Here is a 21249-nt window from a genome sequence, read left to right on the forward strand (position 1 = left end):
CTGTGTCAGGGCGTGAACAAACAGGAAAAAAGGAGAAGATCCAGCTCAACGATATAGTGAAAAGTCCATAGTTTTATTTCACCTCGAAAATAGCATGGTGTAAGGACAAAACATCAGCATACAAAAGGGTTAAAAACCAAGATCAACGCGTTTCCGGTGACTAAGCACCCTTGATCATGATTAAGGGTGCTTAGTCACCGGAAACGCGTTGATCTTGGTTTTTAACCCTTTTGTATGCTGATGTTTTGTCCTTACACCATGCTATTTTCGAGGTGAAATAAAACTATGGACTTTTCACTATATCGTTGAGCTGGATCTTCTCCTTTTTTCCTATAAGGATCTACACAGAGTGAGTTATAGTTTTGTGGGAAAATATTTAATATACCTTTTATTGTATTCATTTAAAGACTAACCCCTCGTTTTAATTATTATCTCATAATTCAATAGTACACATGAAAATAAGAAACTTTGTAATTTATCTTATCAGAAAAATCTACCAAAATTAATCAGTCGTCATTATGAAAATTCTCAATTCTGAGATAAGAGATGCATTCAGTGAAGACTCTCCCATTACTGACATCGGAGATGGAAGTTCCTTCTAAGTAGACAGAGGAGGGAGGCGCTAGGGGCACAGCTCTTCCCTCCTCCGCCACTCCTCTACATAGGAGATGGCAGCCGCTACTGGCAGAATCTTATCTCAGTAATGTAACAATGTGTCTTCACTGAATACAGATTTTACCTCAGAATTGAGAATTTTGATAATTAATCAAGTTTTATCAGGGAAAGAAGCAGATTTCTCTGAGAAGATACATGACAAAGTTGCTTATTTTCATGCGTACTATTGATTTATGAAATAAAAATGACTGTGACTCTTTCACTTCTTGCTCTTTGTAGACTTATTCGTCCCATGAGTGGTCCTATTGTGTGACTGACAGTATTCTCTATATATCTGAACATGTATAGCTACGTGTCAATCAGTAAGTAGGACCGCCCACTGGACTCCCGAGCAGGGATTTAAATGAAACAAATGTTCACTATAGTTTTGTGAGGAAAAGATTTAGAAGTATCTGCTCCTGCAGAATACTATACTGCCTGCAGATAGGACAAGCTCGTACAATCCGACAGATTCCCTTTACAGACCAAATTATGATGGCATATATATAACCTTTCTCCTCATGCAGAATACACAACGGCGCCTACAGGACAAGCAAAGGAAGATGGAAGCTGATAATCTTTCACTGGTTAGCAATCTCCTAAGTGGAATAGAGACTTCTTCACCTTCAGACTTATCTGACCTATTTCTGCTCTGTGTGGAGAAGGAACTTGCATTTTACCAAGAGGAAAACAATTAAGAAGCTCACGCTGCCTTCTTCATTAGGGTCACTGCATAATACGATGACATTACTGTTTCAAGCAACAATGATAATAATCTCAATAAATACTGTACATGTTGCTAAAACAATCACTAATTATAAAATTCTCAGAAAATGAAATGAATCATGTTGTCTTCTTCCTAGTTACATGTGAACTAGAACTGACTTTGGGTTTAGTCAGCGGTGGCTTATCTGGTGACTTCAGGGTTTGTCTGGTTGGTGTAGATGTCTGCTTCTCATTCTGAGGTCTAGAAGAAACAGTGGTTGACCTATGTCTAGCTGAGGTCTTCTCTAGTGTTGGATACGTGTGTTTGGTGGAAGGGGCAGACGCTGTCTGTCTCTCTTTCTGAGAATCCGTGACTGTGCCATGAGACTTTCTTGTAGAAGCAGTATCTGATATTGATTGAGGGGCTGAAGATGGCAGTTTTTTGGAAGTCATCTTGTTCAGTCCTTGACTTGAATTTACCGGCTTAGGCTGGCGAGGGGAGGCAGAGATTTGATTTTTGAGGACTTGTTTTGAAGCTGGCATGTCTGTGCCATTGATCTGTTGGTTTTTGAGTTGCTTCTTGATTAAAGTAGAATTTGGATGCCTTTTCTCAGAAGTAATAGAATTCTGTGCCTTGGGTGTACAAGATGTTTGCTGTAGAGACATGGATGAGCATTCTTGAGGAATGATGTTGCCAGTGTCATTTTTCAGTGAAATGAGCAGCTGTTCATGTGGGGTATTATAGAGCTCCGATAGGCGCTCCTCATGTTCTCTCAATGCTCTGTGCCTTCTCTGATAGGACCTTTGTATCATCTCCTGACTCAGAGAAGAGAGACCTCCTAAGAATAAAAGTGGATCAAAAATTATTAATTGAGATCGGTAAATGAAAATGGGTCAGTATCAAGTGTCAGATGAATGTGTACAAATGTAAGGCTAGGAGAAAACGTCCTTTTCTCCTAACCATAATTACATTGTGGCATCCATTTAGCTAGCTGGGATACATTGTTGTGCACTGTCTACCAGACAATCACGTGGCATTAATTATTTTGGATATTTAATTCTTGGAAGATGAGCTGTAACTTACACTGCATTTACACTAAATGATCAAAGCTACATACAAGCCAATTGGCGGACATTTAATAGTTTAGACAGGCCGACCGCATTTACATGTACAGAGAACAATCATATGATCATTCTTTCCTCATTCCCGATTATTGGCACAGTGTTAATGGGCTGTAAATATCTGGATATGGCCCTGAGACAACTTTCCATACCTGAAACATCAAAGGGTAGACTTGTCTCATCACTGTCATCACTATCACTTCCATCCTGCTCTTCCTTATTGTCACTGTTGTGATGTGCAGTGTCTTTAACACTCTCTCCATCCAGTTGTTGAAGGACAGGTAAGGCCCCTAGCACTTTCTGTCTAAATGCAAAAAACAAACAAAAAACAAGCAGGTTAGAAATGGATGTCATAGCTAGTGATGGGCAAATCCAAAAAGTAAAGTTCGTGGTCCGTACCGAACATAGTGCCTGTGCACGGACCCTGAACACGGACTCCTCCGGGTAGTCAGTGTTACTGTTCGGGTACGGCAGCTCGAACATCAGATGTTTCCTATGCTGGCATCTGTGTGACAGTGCGAGAAACACTGGTGGCTCTGATAGGCAGTAAGTTCCTTATCGCCGGTCAGAGTGCTGTGGTTCCCATGCTGTCATCTGTCATGTGACAGTCAGCAACTCTGACCGGCGGTAAAAAGGTTAGTACTATTCTCATCAGATGGCTGTGAAATGAATAGAAAAAAATGGAGTGGGTTCCCATGTATATTTTTTTTTTTTAGAACCAGTGCAGGTAAAGCTGACAGCTGCAGGCTGCAACCCCCAGCTGTCGGCTTGGTACTGGCTGGTTATCAAAAATAGATGGGTCCCCATGCCGTACATTTTAATTTAGATAAATAAAAAAAAAAATTGTGAGGTCCCCACCTCCTTTTTTTTATTGGCAACCAGCCAAGCCAAAGCAGACAGCTGGAGTCTGGTATTCTCAGACTTGGAAGGGGCCATGGATATTGGCCCTCACTAGTCTAAATATAGGAGCCCCCAGGAACCCCAGAAAAGGTGCATCTATTTAATCCGCCAATTCTGGCTCTTTGGCCGGCTCTTCCCACTTGCTCTGGTTACAGGTTAGTAATGGAGAGGTGTCTATAAGACACCCCCCATTACTAAACCCAAAGCCAGATTGTAATAAAGACAGAGCAAGAATAAAGTCCTTTATTTGAAATAAAAACTGCCTACCCTATTTTACACGTTTATTCACAAAAATAAAAATAAAGTTCCTAGTTGAAGGTATAAATTTTGTGAAGGGTTTTCTTTTGAGTAGTATGAATTAGAAAAGTAGCCTTATTTTATTTTTTTTTTTTACAGCAGCACTATTGTCCATGCACTGAATTTGGAATTGCAGATCATCTTTAGTAATAAAACTGAGATTAGCCGCAATACCAGAAACAACCCACAGACAAGAGTCGTGCTGTTTCTTAAAACCACATCTTCAAGGATGTGTCTTGCGCCACACAGCTTAGTTATGGATTTAGGTCACCTGTAGTCTTTTGCCTTGGTGCAAGGATTTCCAGTGAGGTTCAAGATAACAAGACTTTGAGGTAATTCACCTGTACAGAGAAAAAAAAAACCCAGCTACTTGTAAGAAACGCTATTCGACATCTGATGTATACTTTTTATACATGAGGGTGGAAGTTGTGACTGACTCACGTGCATCAAGCTTCCTAATCAAATTATGGGATATGTCCAAGAACTGGAGATTTGTCAAACTTTGGATATTTTGGATTTCCTCCACTTTGTTCCAAGAAAGACTAAGGAAGCTTGAAAATAAGAGTATAGTTTCAGAACCATGCTTAAAAGTAATATCATTAATATATCAAACAAATAGTACATGATCTACAGAAGATGGCAGGGCCGGCTCCAGATTTTTGTTGGCCCTGGACAAAAGTGTCTCAGTGGTCCCCTTTAACACATATCATGATTCACAATGCACAAATACGGCAGAGAAATATATGGTACAATGCCAACGATTTCACTTACGTCTTATATTATGAGTGATCTATATTGTAAATTCTACAATAGCTCAGAATCCTCGCAGTGCATGCACTGGGGGATTCAAAAGTTCTCATTTTAGACAGGACAGTGTAGTCTTCCATATAGTATTATGGGTACCACAGAGTCCTCCATACAGTATTATGGACACCACACAGTCCTCCATACAGTATAATGAGCCCCAAATATTGCTTCATGCAAATAACAGGCCTCATAAAGCTCCATACAGAATAATGGGCTCCACATAATGCTTCATACAGAATACTGGGCCCCACATATTGCTCCATACAGAAGAATGGGCCCCAAATATTGTTCCATACAGAAGAATAGACCCCATATATTGCTCCATACAGAAGAATGGGCCCCATATATTGCTCCATACAGAAGAATGGGCTCCATACAGGGTCCCATATAATGTTCCAACAGTATAGGCCACATATATTGCTCCATAGAGAAAAATGAAATACTTCTCTTCGCTGGCAGCAGGTCCGGAATTCTCAGCGTCGCCGTCTTCTGGCTCTCTGCACTGTGACTGCTCAGTGCAGAGGGAGCACAGTAGTAACGTCATTGCGCCTTCTGCCCTGAGACGTCACAGAGTAAGGAGACGCGAAAGATACCGAAACTGCGCAGGAAGAGGGAGAGGTAAGTGTTGCAAGTGCAGGGGCCCTCAGTAAGCAGGGGGTGGCCCACTCGCGGGCACTGGCACCGGGCTCCCCCTACTCACAGGCCCCATAATGTACCGGTGTTCTCGACGCTGAGTGGGCCCCCCACTTGCTCAGGACCTCAGCACTTGCCTAGGTGGTGACGCCGGTACTGTTAGAAGGTATTAGGGAATGCTGACTCCTATTGAAGGGGCCCAATTATCTAAGCTTCCTTATGTCAGATCTTTACAGATCACATTGAGACACTACAAATTCAATGATAAGTGGCACTTTGTTTACTAGTCTACTCATAGGCAAATATATAAGGACCGTGCAAAAGTTGTGGAAAAAATGCTGCAAAGTAAGAATTCTTTCAAAAAATGAAGTGTTGATAGTTTATTTTTAGCTATTAACAAAATGGAAAGTGAATGAACAAAAGAGCAATCTAAATGAAATTAATAATTGGTATAACCATACTTTGCCTTCAGAACAGCATTAATTCTTCTAGGTACACTTGCACACAGTGTTTGAAAGACTATGGCAAGGAGGTTGATCCAAACATCTTGGAGAACTATAATACAAATTGAACACCAGTGACTACACGTTCAAATTTAAATTTGGTCAGAAAATTGAACAGAAGATGGAAAGGTACACCCCTGTCAAAAAGAATACTAGAATAACACATGGAACAAAAATTAATATAAAACATTGTGCTGCAAGGCACCAAATAAATGGAAAGTGCTCAAGTATAACCATAAAAACCCGGGTAACTAATGATTAAATTAAGAAAACTGAAATGGAGGTAAAAAAAAAATTTGTGGCGCATTGGTTTATATTCATCTTGGAGAACTAACCATACATTTTCTGTGGATGTAAACTTATGCAAAACCTTTTGTCTATTCGCTTAATCCTAGACAATATCATCAATTCCAGAACATCTTGTTCTACTTCATTCTGAAGATAATTCTTATTGACATTGGCTGTATGTTTGGATCTATAGTCCTACTGTAGAATAAATTTGGAGCCAAATCAGATGCTTCCCTGGTGGCATTGCATGATGGATAAGTATCTGCCTGTGTTTCTCAGCAATAGGAAGACCATTAATCCTGACCAAATCCCCAACTTCATTTTTGATTTAAATGCAGCCTCAAACTTGAAAGAAAACTCCCCGATGCTTCACTGCTGCAGACACTCATTACTCTATCGCTCCTTAGCCCTTCGGCGAACAAACTGCCTTCTGCTACAGCCAAATATTTCTCACTTTTGACTCCTCAGTGCAGAGAACCTGCTTCCATTTTTCTGTATCCTTTTTTGCTATGTTTTCATGGATAGTTGAGTTACTTGGCCATGTTTCCATGTTGAAGATTTGGGTTTTGCACACAATTCTTCCTTGAAGGCCAATTCTGGCCAGACTTCTCCGGGCAGTAGATAATTGTACCTGTTTCCAACTGGCTGCTGTCAGTTCTGGTACTGCGAGACATCTTCCGATTTCCAAGAAAAACATGTGTCCTTCATCTGCTACATTAAGTTTCCCTGGCCAACCATTGCGTCTATAGTTCTCAACCCTGCCCATTTCTTGGTGCTTCTTCAAAACAGATAAGCAGCACATCCTGACACCCCAGCCTGCTTTGAAATCTTAGCCTGGGAAAGATCTTGCTGATGCAGTATGTGTCTTGTTGCTGTGCTCAGTCTTGCCTTGATGTATGTATGATCTGAGACATGAAGCTGCCACAACTACAGCTTTATAGTAGTAGAGTTTGGGTGTTCCTCACTCAGTTTTAAGTTTTTGTTTCAGTTAATGACTGTGTTTCCAATTACATAATAAATAATAATCATCATTTTATCACCTGTTTGGTATACTTGGTTACGCATACACCTGACTAATCCTACAAAATACCTAACTTTGTAAGTGTACCTAAAATAATTAATGCCGTTTTGGTGGCAAAGGATGGTCACATCAATTGTTGATTACATATCTCTTTTATCCACTCAAAGTGCATTTTGTTTATTGCTAAAATTAAACAATTAACACTAATTTTAAGTTTTTTTTGTTGCAGCATCTTTTCTACACTTGCCTAAAACCTTTGCACAGTACTATATATATATATATATATATATATATATATATATATATATATATATATATATATATATATAATGTTGTGTGTTTAGATGTTAAATAAGTTGTATATAGGCCGCTCACCCTAATACTAGATTGATATTTCCTATTCTGTAGTACCTACCTTTTTAGCAGTCTCGCTTATCATCAGTACCAGGATTATAGTGAAATGTAACATCTATATAAAGTAGATGACAAAGTAATCCCCCTTTACAAATACCTGATTAAAGCTCACAATGGCTTATCCATCCCTTCCCTACAGTGACCTTTGCCCTGATGACAGCATGCTCATTTAAGGGATTTTCCCACAAACAAAGTACATTTTATTCAATAGATATTGGAATAATAATTTCCACAATTGGATGTATTAGGAAAAAAAAATCCTATACCAAGAATCTTATAAATGTGCCCCTGCTGTGTACTGTGTAATGGCTGTGTCTGATAGTACAGGAACATGGTCTGATCGTACCACAGCTCCTGGACAAGGGGAGACAAAAGAGGATACAGACAGGACAGCATGGGATCACAGCTGATTCTTTTTGCAGCAAAACGTTTCACTCCCTGTTAGGGCTGTCCCACACGTCCAGATAATTCCGGTACCGGAAAAAATCGGTACCGGAGTTATCCGTGTCCGTGTGCCCGTGAGCTCACGTAGGCCATACGTGCGGCACACGTGTGCCACCCGTGTGCCGAGTGGGTACCACACGGAGCGTGTGGTATCCACACGTGTGGTACACTGCATCGTGCTGAAGCCGCGATTCATATCTTCTGTGCAGCAGCGTTTGCTGCATAGAAGATATGAATAATAGTGTTTAAAATAAAGATCTATCTGTCTGCCGCCCTCCCACCCCCTGTGCGCCCCCCCGCTGTTCTGAAAATACTCACCCGCTCCCTCGTTGGCTTTCGCTGCTTCCTGGTCTGGCCCCATCTTCTCCTGTATGTGGTCACGTGGGGCCGCTCATTTACAGTCATGAATAGGCGGCTCCACCCCTATGGGAGGTGGAGCCACATATTCATGACTCTAATCTGCGGCCCCACGTGACCGCATACAGTAGAAGAGGCGGCCAGACCAGGAAGCATCGACAGCCAACGAGTGAAGCGGGTGAGTATTTTCAGAACAGCGGGGGGGGGGGGGGGGGGGCGCACAGGGGGTGGGAGGGCGGCGGACAGGTAGATCTTTCTTTTAAACACTATTATTCACATCTTCTATGCAGCAAACGCTGCTGCAGGGAAGATATGAATCGCGGCTTCAGCACCATGTGGGGGGGACAGCGCTTACTGTAGCGCTGTCTCCTGCACGCCACACGGACTGCACACGGAGAAGGTCCGTGTGTGGTCCGTGTTTTACACGGACCCATTGACTTTAATGGGTCCGTGTAATACGTGCGCTCCCACGAACACTGACATGTCTCCGTGTTTGGCACACGGAGACACGGTCCGCAAAAAATCAATGACATCTGCACAGATGCATTGATTTTTATGGGTCTACGTGTGTCAGTGTCTCCGGTACGTGAGGAAACTGTCACCTCACGTACCGGAGCCACTGACGTGTGAAACCGGCCTTAAGCAATGTTTTACTTCAAAGAAAGAATCATACCAGGAGCTGTGATATGATCAGACCATGTTCCTGTACGGTCAGACACAGCCATTACACAGAATATTTCATGGGCACATTTATAAGATTATCTCAGCACAAAAAACTTTTTTTTTAAAAAAAAAAACCTAAAAAACAAAACATCCAATTGTGGAAATTATTATGAAAAAGATCTATTGATTAAAATGCTGATTAAATAACTTTGTTCGTAGGGAAAACCCCTTTAAATACATCAATACAATTCAGTAGGGTCTGTGTCAATCTACTGCTTGTAAAGTCCATGTGCCAACAGGAAGTAGAAGGATAATATTCAACCTAGTGACCAATGAAGTGTGTTCAGAGATGGAAATATTCAGATGCCGTCAGCTTAGACACTGAAAGCCAAATTTCAGGTTTGCTGAAAGAGATGAAAGTCTTATTATCAGGATCATAATAACCATTAGATGGACACTCACCACAGATTCTTGAGAACATCAATATTTTCAATCTTCTTTATTAGATTCTTAAAAAATGAAAACGTATGATCACATGACATGTCATAATGTAAAATGGCATCAGTGCTCACTAACTAAAATCCGATTCTGCAGTAAAAGCTAATATTCAGAATAGCAAAATATAAACATAAGGTGTCTGTACCCCGCAGATTACTGTTCGCTAAAAATGAATTGGTCCAAGTGTACATGTGCTTCCAGTGAAGAGGCGGCCGAATAACTGCAGCTGTAAACATCACTTTAAAGTTGACCAAAGTGATCATTCATTGGGTGAAATTTAACAATGAATGTTTGAGCTGACCAATGACAGACCATCACGGTCTAGAAAGAAGTCAACAGATAATAAAATGTTTGTCTAGTCATGGCATAAAAGATTTTTGTGTAAGAACATTCCCAGAATGTTCTCTGATCATTTCCAGAAGGCTTGTTCATTCTTCGCTAGGTGTCACTAAACATGTATGGCCTAATGTTACAGCCAAAATGGACTAAAATGTGTTTATCGCTCTGAAAGCTTAACAGTCGATCAATCAATGGTTTTTGCTTCATCTATGTTCTATCTAATTTGCATGGCCACATTAAAGTGAACCTGTCAGCAGGTTTTTGTACCGCAAACTAATCTCTGTGTGAAGTTGCTAGAATGCTAAATAAATGCACACCTTTATTTTAGCAATCTGTTTTTCTGTTTCAGTGAAATTCCTTGTCCAATTTTTATGCCAATGAGTTACAAGTTTAGGGGGTTCAGACTTGGACCTACAACTCTCCAGCCTCTCTCCCTGCTTATTGCTGGCTCCCGTACTGACTGTAAGGTCACTCTATACTCGCAGTTAACTGCTTTCTTGCCCGAAATCTTATGGAAGTGCAGCCATTCCAGGTCTGGAGGACGTTACGAGAGGTGGACTACAGACCTGCACACTCCCCTCCCGGAATGACAGAAAATACATATTGATAAAATATTGCTGTTCAGCACTGCAGTGACTTAACATAGATGATATTAGTTTGGGGTACAAAAACCTGCTGACAGGTTACATTTAAGAGTTAGTTATACACCGCTGAGGAGTTATCTTCCAGGAGAAAAAAAAAATGATCAGGCATAAGATTTCAAACTGCCCAATCCTTATGTTCCCCCAAATTCTGGAGACCCCCATACACATTAGATGATTAATCAGTTCCAACGTTAGGTTGGCTGACTTTAAATGTGTATGGAACCTTAAAAGAACATGTAAGGCAGTCAAATCTCTTACAATGCAGTGTACATATGTATGTGACGGTGTAATGGAGTATCAGAAGAGTACAAGCTCCAAAAACTGCCAAAGAAAGATACTAATATACCGCTGGCATTTTGCCTAGCATTACCTTCGTATGTCAGTAAGTAATTTATACAGAAAGGTTCTCTATGTAGCAATAAGCCAAACAATAAGGAGGAAGCTATTAACATAGTATCCTTTGGGCAGAAGTCACAATGAAAGCACTGCATAGCTTGTAGCATTGGATGGTCTCCTCCTATGAGACAGGTTATGACTTGGATCCTGGCTTCATTCCTAAATACGCAATGTTATCTGAAGCTAAACCAAGTGGGTGTAAGAATAAAAGAAAAAAAAATTGTATCAGAAATATTGTCATATGGCTGGCTACACCCCTGTGCAGATATCGGGTATGAGATTACCTCTTGTAGGTACAGGCTGTGTACCTCCTTCACTACCTCCAGATTCTTCAGTGTTGTGATCCCTTCTCTGTCCAGTCTCACTGTGCGTAGATGGAGCAACGCCTGAGACCTGCCAGGGAACCGAACACGAGCAACTGAACAGCAATCTTCAAATGTATTATTCGGTCATTATCATGAACCAGCCAGAGCTAGATTACAATACCTGTTTGTCCATGCCACCATCACTACATGCACCAACTTTGTACACATGTAAACCATAAGATGCTAAGTGCAGTTTTGTACAAAGGTCACACAGAAAAATGCATCAAATATGCAACAAAAACCCATATACGTGAATTTTCTTCCAGCTTGGTGTCCGAGAACAGGAACATTTTTAGTTTACATTTAAAGTCAGAAAACCTGTCCTGATCATGTAGTAATAATACAGTGTTTACCCCATTTTAATTGGGGATATTTGACACATGGTCTTAAAGGGAAACTGACAGCAGGATTTCACCTTCAAATTATTTATTTGTGCATGAAACTCTTTTAAAGACAAGTCCAGCAATTCCTTCACATGACTAAGAAATCAGTGTTTGAAGTGATATGCAAATAAGGCTGAAGGTCTATGGTAGATCTTAAGTATCTATCACTCCAGCTCTATTCCTAACCCATCACCGCCTCCTCTTTATTGACTCCTCTTTTTCCTGAAGTCACACAGCATAGAAGCTGAAGGTGGCGTTGAGCAGGGCAGGGAATAGAGCTGGAGTGACAGAGGCTTCAGATCTATATTCTCATTTGCATATCAATTCAAATACTGTTTTCTCAGTAATGGAGGAACTGACTGGCCATGTAAAGGTATTGCTGGATTTGTCTTTGAAAGAGCTATATTTGCATATAAATAGTTTAAAGGGGTGAAATCCAAATGACAGATTCCCTTAGGTTTCCAAAGGCGCAAAGTGGTTCAAAGAAGAAACCTGATCATTTTTCAAGCAGTTAGTTTTTCATAAATACCAGTAAAATAAAATTCTGACATGGCTCTTTTCACTGAAGCATCTTCTGCTATAAAAACTCAGGGATTTCACCAGAATTTAAAAGGATGTAAAGTACACAAAGCCTTGGTCTATTGTTTTCTTCTAGGTTTTTACTCTCATACATATATTAAAATAATTTTGTCGGGTTTTTTTTGGATACAAGAGTCCAAATTTCTATGTATTTTTTATATTTGCGGTATATTCTTTACTGATAACAGATGAAATAAAGAGAAAAAAGGAAATACATATTTGTATTTCACGCTTTCTCATTTTATTTAAAAGCACAAAGTACTGCTAAAACAAATATCAAATTGTGATTCTTGTTCTGTCATACACACACAAATGATTGAAAGATATGTTTTTTTTTCCCCAACAGGAGAAGGGCAAGAAATAGCAGTACAGGACGGTAGTGGTTTTCTTTTTTTACTTTTTATTTTTTCCTGCTTTGTCTTTTTTTTATTTCACAAATTGTACCCCTATAAGCCCATAGAATACCTTTGAGGGATGTTAAAACATTCAAATTCAACTCTGTTTCTGTCAAGTGAACAGCTTTGCTATCAGAATTGAATTTCTATCAGGTAAGCTGCTGTCACCACAAATATCTGTCAGTTGAAAAGCTACGACCTCATAGTTGGCTTTCATTCATTTCTGTCAAGGAAGCTATCATGACCTCCAAAGAGGGTTTCTGGCAGGTGAAGAGGTGTGACATCATAAGTGGGTTTCTATCAGGTAAGCTGGTATGTCATCAAGAGTGGGTTTCTGTCAAGTGAAGGAGGCCTGTGGTATCACATGTGGGTTTCTGTCAGGTGAAGGAGGCCTGTGGTATCACATGTGGGTTTCTGTCAAGAGAAAGGCTGTGACATCACAAATAGGTGCCCTTCAAGTAGCTGGTGTGATATCACATGCGGGTTTCTGTCAGGAGAAAGGCTGTGACATCACAAATAGGTGCCCTTCAAGTAGCTGGTGTGATATCACATGTGGGTTTCTGTCAGGAGAAAGGCTGTGACATCACAAATAGGTGCCCTTCAAGTAGCTGGTGTGATATCACATGTGGGTTTCTGTCAGGAGAAAGGCTGTGACATCACAAATAGGTGCCCTTCAAGTAGCTGGTGTGATATCACATGCGGGTTTCTGTCAGGAGAAAGGCTGTGACATCACAAATAGGTGCCCTTCAAGTAGCTGGTGTGATATCACAGGTGGGTTTCTGGTAAGAGAAAGGCTGTGACATCACAAATAGGTGCCCTTCAAGTAGCTGGTGTGATATCACATGTGGGTTTCTGTCAGGAGAAAGGCTGTGACATCACAAATAGGTGCCCTTCAAGTAGCTGGTGTGATATCACAGGTGGGTTTCTGTCAGGTGAAGGGTTGTAATACCACAAGTGCGTGTCCATCAGGTAGGCTTCGGTCACATAACAAATGAGCTTCTCTCAGTAAAGCTGCTGTGACATTACAATTGGTTTTCCCTCAGGTAAAAAGCTATAACATCACCAATACGTTTCCTTCAGTTCAGAAGCATTGCATACAGTAGTATTAGGTCAGCGATCAGGGCAGGAAAAGTTGATGTCCCATCCTGAGGCAAGGTAAAAAAAAAAAAGTTTTCAAAAAAGTGTAAACAAATTGTAAAAAAATGAAATAATCACAAAATAAAGAACAAAAAAAAAAGAAGAAAATATGAATCCAATAAATACATTTATTTGTATATTTTTGTTTTTACATAAAGTACACATATTTGGTATCGCCGCGTCCAGAATGACCTGACCTATAAAATGTCATGCTACTTAACCCCTTCAGTGAACACTGTAAAAAAATTTAAAAACATAGTTTTGTGCCACGCCTTTTCATTATACTGCTGAACAAAGAGTGGAACAAAACTCAATCAAAAAGTCGAATGTAAATAAAATGGTATCTCTAAAAATGTAATCTTGTCCCTCAAAAAATAAGCCACCATTAAGATCCATAAGCGGTAGAAAGTTATAACTCTCAGAATACAGCGATGCAAAAATAATTAAATTTTTTTTTTCTATAATTTTTGTGTATTAACTGTCTAAAGTTAAAAAATGGATATGATTGTGGCATTGCTGTAATCATACCCAAAGAATAAAGTTGCCTTATCACTTTTACCACACGGTGAACTGCAAAAAGAAAAAATCCTGAATTGCTGGTTTTTGTTCATTCTGCCTCCCAAAAATCGTAATACAAAGCAATCAAAAAACTTTGTGATCGAAAATGGTACCAATAAAAATGTCAACTAGTCCCGCAAAAAACAAACCCTCACATGACCATGTCAGCAGAAATATAGAAGAATTATAGCTCTCAAAATATGGCGATGCAAAAGCTTTGTTTTTCAAAAAGAAAAAAAAGCATCTTTTAGTGTGAGATAGCAACCAATCACAAAATAACATTATAATTCTGGTATCGCACGACCAGAAAAACAAAGTCATCTAATCACTTATACCGCATGAGGAATGGCCTAAAAAATAAATAAAACCAAATTTTTCACTTGCTGTTGATTACTGCCTCCCAAAGAACACAGTAAGGTTTGGCTGACATTTATCCTGCACTTTACGTTGGGCACTTACAATGGGGTTTATGTGTATATTTGTGAAACATGTGATTCAGATGAAACCGCAGGTGGAAGATTCCATATAATGAGGCAGGTGAAGGCACTGTGGACGCCGTCTGGTATATCACCCGGTGGTGTAAGTCTTTTTAGAAGTGCATAAAAGCCTGGTGCACCACAGTTTAGTGCACCTCTGAAAAGGACAATACTGAGCAGAGGCCAGACAGAGTCCAGAGTAACTCTGCTACTTCATTATAATGAATGGATCAGTCAGGATTTTGATCTGAACCACGTCACTCAGAGATTTTCATGGAAACCCCAATGTACTGTAAGTGCTCAGTGTAGAGCGTAGGATAAATGTGATCCCAAACGCTATGTAAAATGTTCCCAATAAAAGCTTCAATTTAATCCATAAAAATGCAAGTCCCCACTCAGGTCCTTGATCTGTCAACGCAAATATAGGGGGTTTCCACGTTACTGGTGGTTCAAAGGCTCTGGAAAAGCGCTATGGCTCCTTGCACCCCAAAAGAAATTCAGCAAATTCTGTGCTCTCAAATCCAAATGCCCCCTCCCTTGTGAGCCCCACAGTGTGCCTAGACCGCAGTTCGCATCCACGTGTGGCATTTCTGTAGCGATGAGAGCCTCCTAATTAATGGGTGCCAATTCAAATGTAGTTTTTGACGACATATGAGGTATTTGCGTACTGAGGAGAAATTGCATAACATTTTGTGGTCCATTTTTTCCCATTATCCCTTTTGAAAATTTAAATCTTGAGGCCAAGGTAACATTTTAGTGGAAAAAAATGGTAATTTTCCATTGAAATATAATGTAAGTAAAACTCTGGCACACTAAGAATGCTATAATAGTCAAATGTTGTTTTATTCAAGATAAACACGATGGTGGGATTCCACATAAGAAAATTCTGCAGATTCTATGATAGCCATATATTACACTTTCTCAACGTTTCGGCGTATTAGCCTTTTTCAAGAGACAAGAGACTTCTGTCTTTTTGTAAATATGATGAGCAGAAGGTAGAAATCCCACTTTGGTGAAAGTCACTGGTATATGCTGCACATGTGTCCGGTGGAGAGATCTGGGAGAGGACTTGTGACCGCGGCGCTGACAGGAGAGCAAGTGAGCAAGAGACAGAAGTCTCTTGAAAAAGGCTAATATGCTGAAACGTTGAGAAAGTGTAATATATGTCTATCATAGAATCTGCAGAATTTTCTTATGTGGAATCCCACCATCGAGTTTTTCTTGAATAAAACAACATTTGACTATTATAGCATTCTTAGTGTTTTACTTACATTATATTGGACATTTTTTTCTCCTGAGCACCTCGTTTTTGAACAGTGAGCACCCTCTTAACCGTATTTTTTAATTTTCCATTTAATCAGCCCAATATTATACAATCCTGTGAATCGCTTGATGGTTAAAAATGCCCCGTACACCACTAGATGAATTCCTCAAGATGCGTAGTTTCCAAAATGGGGTCACTTTTGGGGGTTGCTGCTATTTTGGTATGTGAGGGGCATTTGCAATCTGTTCCGGCTAAAACTGGGCTGGAACAGATTCAATTGGCACTGCTTTCCTTCCGAGTCCGGCCGTGTGCCCAAACAGTAGTTTTTCCACCACATATGGATATTTGTGTATTCAGGACAAATTACACAACACATTGTATGGTCCACATTCTTGTGTTACCGTTGTGAAAATGAAATATTTTTGCAGGTAAAATGTATTTTTTCATTTTCACGGCTCAACGATATAAAATTCTGTGAATCAAAGCACCTGGGTGTTCAAGGTGCTCACCACACCTCTAGATATGTTCTTTGAGGGGTTTACTTGTGGGAGGGTTTCACTGTTTAGGCATATGAGGGGCTCTGCAAACGCGACATGGCATCTGCTAAAGATTCCAGCCAATTCTGCTTTCAAAAAGTCAAATGGCGCTCCTTCCCTTCCCTGTGAGTTTTAATTTTCACGGTTCTACGTTATGAACTTCCGTAAAGCACTTTGGGCTTCAAGGATCTCAACAAAGATCTAGATACCTTTCTTCAAGGGTCTAATTTCCAAAATGGGGTCACTTGTGGGCGGTTTTCACTGTTTAGGCACATGAGGGGCTCTCCAAACACTCTTGATTCAAGTCATTTTGCATTCAAAAAGTCAAATGTTGCTACTTCCCTTTTTAGCCCTGCCGTGCGACCAAGCAGTAGCTTTCCCCCTCATATGGGGTATCAGCGTACTCAGAAGAAATTGCATAACAAATTTTGAGGTCCATTTTCTTCTGTGAGAATAAAAAATTGGGGGCCAAAGTAAAATTTTTGTGACAAAGTAAAATGTTCATTTTTTTCTTTCCACATTACATTAATTCCCGTGAAGCAAAAGAATGGTTTATACAGTTCTTGAATGTGGTTTTGAGAGGTGAAGATTTTTGGAATGTTGTTACTATTGGGTAATTTCTGCCGTATAGGCCTCTCATAGTCAATTCAATTGTGATATGGTCACTAAAAAAAAATGGTTTTGCAAATTTTGAAAATGAGAAATTGATCATCAACTTTTAACCCCTTTAACTTCCTAACAAAAAAAAGTGACATAACTCTCTGGTTTAAGGACATTAAAATGAAAATTATGAAATTTTCCCAATTTTTCGATATTTTTATAAATAAATGCAAGTTGTATCAAACAAATTTTACCACTATCATGAAGTACAATATGTCACGAGAAAATTATCTCAGAATCACTTGGATCCATTGAAGAGTTCCAGAGTTATTACTTCAAAAAGTGACAATTGTCAGAATTGAATAACTTGGCCTGGTCATGAAGGTGAAAACATGCTTTGGGTTAAAGGGGTTAAAGGAGCAGACACTGTTCCAGCTTTAAGAGCACTTGTCTTGCTGCAGAAGGGCCATTCCCCTACAGACACCCCCTCATCTACCAACTTAGAAAACTTGTTGGGGTGTTCCAAATCAGGGCTAGCCCTCCCTGACACTTTTCCCTCTACCCCACCTCTTGTCATCCACCTAGCGGCCTCACTGTCCTGCTGCTCCGTACTACAATCATCCCCACATCTATCCCAGCAAGCACCTGCTCAGTGAGCAGCAAACTCCTTTCCATAGTGTCCATGGATCTCAATGTTTCCAGCTCTTTATTACCTAGGCTTCACAATGCACAATATGCCCGCCTCTCGCACAGCAGTATGCTCCCTCGAACGTCTCTTCTAAGATTTCATATATTTCCTTAGGTAAGCTGATGTGATATCACAAGCAGGTTTCCAACACTTGAAGTTCTGTGACATCACAAGTTAGTATCCAGAAGATGAACAGTAGTTGCATCACAGGAGGGTTTCTGTCAGGTGAAAAGCTGTGACATCACAATTGAGTTTGTCTGGTAAGCTGCTATGACATCACAACTGGTTTGCATCAGTTGAAGGGCTTTGATAGAACAAGATGGTTCCTGTCATGTAAGTAACCATGACATCACAAATAAATTTCCGTCAAGTGAGCTGCAATGAGATCATAAGTGGGCTTCCATCTAGTAAGCTAATGTGACATCACAAGTGGTCTAAGTCGTAAGCTGCTGTTACATCAGAATAATGGATTTGCTTCAGTTGAAAGGATATAAAACACAAATGGGTTCCTGTCAGTGAGGGGATCCTACATCACAAATGAATTTCAGCCAGGTAATTTGCCGACTAAAAATGACTTTCCGTCAGATAAAAGGCGGTGTAATCACAAGTGGATTTCTGTCAGTTGAAGAGCTGTGAGATCCATCACAAGTCTGTTTCAGTCAGGCAAGCTGTTGTGACATCATGAGTGCATTATTGTAAAGTGAAAGACTATGACATCACAGGTGGGTTTCAGCAATGAAAGCGGTTATGACATCACAAGAGGACTTCCATCAGGTGAAGGAAGTGGTTTAACGTCAGGAGAGAGACTGTGACATCACAAGTGGGTTTTCATACAGTAAGTTGCTATGACATCACAAATGGATTTCAGCTAGCTAAGCTGGTGTTAATTTTTTAGATTGAGCTACTATGACATCACAACTAATGTTATCCAGAATACAGGTTGTTAGGATGGATGTCTGTGTCTAGATGAGGACATATGCTGTTCAGGAGTCTGTTATAACTAGGTGATGAGCTATATAGGAGTTGATGATGGTGGCCATGTTGACTGTTGTAAATCAGTCACATATTCAGAACAAATCAATTAAACGGACTCTCCATTCATAACTCTTCTGCTCGCAGACTCCTTTACCTGTAATAAAGAAAAACCCACACTGACCTTTTACTCACCCTCCCCAGGTTCAGTGCTGTGTTTCTGCCACTGCCCAGGTTCTCTATTGTTTAGCTGCCGAGGTCAGTGAGTGGTTGCAGTGATATTGAGGTGTTGTCGCCGCTGCAGACAACCATACAAAGCCGAGGTAGTCACACAAACACAGCGCTGCATCTGGGGAAGGTGACTAAACTTCAGTTTGCTTTTCACCTACATGTGGGCTGAAGATTGCTGAAAGCAGACAACCCCTTTAAGGCACATTATAGTGGTATAATGAAAACTCGTGACCACTGATGCAACACGGATATGACCACTATAGATAACACGGGTGATGCGACCATTACAGATAACACGAGTTATGCCATGGGCGATGTGACCACTACAGATAACACGGGCGATGTGACCACTACGGATGCCACGGGTGATGCGGCCACTACAGATAACACGGGCGATGCGACCACTACAGATAACACGGGCGATGCGACCACTACGGATAACACGGGCGATGCGGCCACTACGGATAACACGGACGATGCGACCACTACGGATAACATGGGCGATGTGACCACTACAGATAACACGGGCGATGTGACCACTACGGATGCCACGGGTGATGCGACCACTACGGATAACACGGGCGATGCGACCACTACAGATAACACGGGCGATGCGACCACTACGGATAACACGGGCGATGCGGCCACTACGGATAACACGGACGATGCGACCACTACGGATAACACGGGCGATGTGACCACTACAGATAACACGGGCGATGTGACCACTACGGATGCCACGGGTGATGCGGCCACTACAGATAACACGGGCGATGCGACCACTACAGATAACACGGGCGATGCGACCACTACGGATAACACGGGCGATGCGGCCACTACGGATAACACGGACGATGCGACCACTACGGATAACACGGACGATGCGACCACTACGGATAACACGGGCGATGTGACCACTACAGATAACACGGGCGATGTGACCACTACGGATGCCACGGGTGATGCGGCCAATACAGATAACACGGGTGATGCGACCACTATAGATAACACGGGCGATGCGACCACTACGGATAACACGGGCGATGCGACCACTACGGATAACACGGACGATGCGACCACTACGGATAACACGGGCGATGCGGCCACTACGGATAACACGGGCGATGCGACCACTACGGATAACACGGGCGATGCGACCACTACAGATAACACGGGCGATGCGACCACTACAGATAACACGGGCGATGCGGCCACTACGGATAACACGGGCGATGCGGCCACTACGGATAACACGGGCGATGCGGCCACTACGGATAACACGGGCGATGCGGCCACTACGGATAACACGGGCGATGTGACCACTACAGATAACACGGGCGATGCGACCACTACGGATAACACGGGCGATGCGGCCACTACGGATAACACGGGCGATGCGACCACTACGGATAACACGGGCGATGCGGCCACTACGGATAACACGGGCGATGCGGCCACTACGGATAACACGGGCGATGCGACCACTACGGATAACACGGGCGATGCGACCACTACGGATAACACGGGCGATGCGGCCACTACGGATAACACGGGCGATGCGGCCACTACGGATAACACGGGCGATGCGACCACTACAGATAACACGGGCGATGTGACCACTACGGATGCCACAGGTGATGCGACCACTACAGATAACACGGGCGATGCGACCACTACAGATAACACGGGCGATGTGACCACTACGGATGCCACAGGTGATGCGACCACTACAGATAACACGGGCGATGCGACCACTACAGATAACACGGGCGATGCGACCACTACGGATAACACGGGCGATGCGACCACTACGGATAACACTGGCGATGCGGCCACTACGGATAACACGGGCGATGCGACCACTACGGATAACACGGGCGATGCGGCCACTACGGATAACACGGGCGATGCGACCACTACGGATAACACGGGCGATGTGACCACTACGGATAACACTGGCGATGCGGCCACTACGGATAACACGGGCGATGCGACCACTACGGATAACACGGGCGATGCGGCCACTACAGATAACACGAGTTATGCTATGGGCGATGTGACCACTACACAGGCCACTACAGATATCACTCACACGTCCCGCGTGTCTCCAGGCCGCAGATTCCTCCTCACTATGGCTCTCAGCATGGCACCTAGAATGAAGCGTCACAGTATCATGCACTGTAAGACCCGGGGTTCCTGTACCGCCGCCACTGATCGCACTCACCTCCTGCCATGCTCTATGGAGTTCTACAAAAACAAATGCTTCCATGCGCGTCTTTCCGTTGCTAGGAAACCGCCGGCTCCCAGAAGGCAGTGCGTCATCCGTTCACTTCCGGAAGAATGGCGGCGACCCTGGTTAGAGGAGCCGCACGGGAGCTGG

General features: G+C 41.9%; 3 protein-coding genes across 8 annotated transcripts in view; 2 read left to right on the forward strand and 1 right to left on the reverse strand.

The window, feature by feature from the left end:
• SCRN2 (secernin 2) overlaps positions 1–1477 on the forward strand; it is a 44887-nt gene extending 43410 nt beyond the window's left edge. For all 5 annotated transcript variants that reach the window (XM_077252265.1, XM_077252261.1, XM_077252263.1 and 2 more), the window contains one exon: positions 1182–1477. Coding sequence is in view for 4 of the 5 variants with exons in the window: in XM_077252261.1 (XP_077108376.1) it covers positions 1182–1352 (171 nt within the window). In the remaining variant the exon portion in view is untranslated. The remainder of the gene's footprint in view (positions 1–1181) is intronic.
• LRRC46 (leucine rich repeat containing 46) lies at positions 1353–21187 on the reverse strand. The gene is made up of 8 exons (XM_077252266.1): positions 21094–21187; positions 20962–21019; positions 10970–11078; positions 9271–9317; positions 4120–4229; positions 3950–4019; positions 2634–2785; positions 1353–2198 (listed from the first exon to the last, which is right to left on the reverse strand). The coding sequence occupies exons 1-8, from the start codon at positions 21101–21103 to the stop codon at positions 1498–1500; spliced, it is 1257 nt and encodes a 418-aa protein (XP_077108381.1). The 5' UTR covers positions 21104–21187; the 3' UTR covers positions 1353–1497.
• The window catches only part of MRPL10 (mitochondrial ribosomal protein L10), a 29957-nt gene continuing 29871 nt past the window's right edge, over positions 21164–21249 (forward strand). Inside the window, exon 1 of one of the 2 annotated variants that reach the window (XM_077252267.1) lies at positions 21164–21249. In XM_077252267.1, coding sequence (XP_077108382.1) covers positions 21210–21249 — 40 coding nt within the window. In that variant the 5' untranslated portion in view covers positions 21164–21209. The other variant, XM_077252269.1, reaches the window with a different exon arrangement.

Source organism: Ranitomeya variabilis, chromosome 4 (genome assembly GCF_051348905.1).
Source record: "Ranitomeya variabilis isolate aRanVar5 chromosome 4, aRanVar5.hap1, whole genome shotgun sequence".
NCBI classification, from domain to species: domain Eukaryota; kingdom Metazoa; phylum Chordata; class Amphibia; order Anura; family Dendrobatidae; genus Ranitomeya; species Ranitomeya variabilis.

Excerpts from the sequence above, each read along its gene's own strand:
- LRRC46 (XM_077252266.1), bottom strand. Across the intron at positions 9,318-10,969 it reads ACAGCCTGTACCTACAAGAG|AATCTAATAAAGAAGATTGA; the intron begins GTAATCTCATAC and ends TCATTTTTTAAG. Across the intron at positions 4,020-4,119 it reads GATTAGGAAGCTTGATGCAC|GTGAATTACCTCAAAGTCTT; the intron begins GTGAGTCAGTCA and ends TTCTCTGTACAG.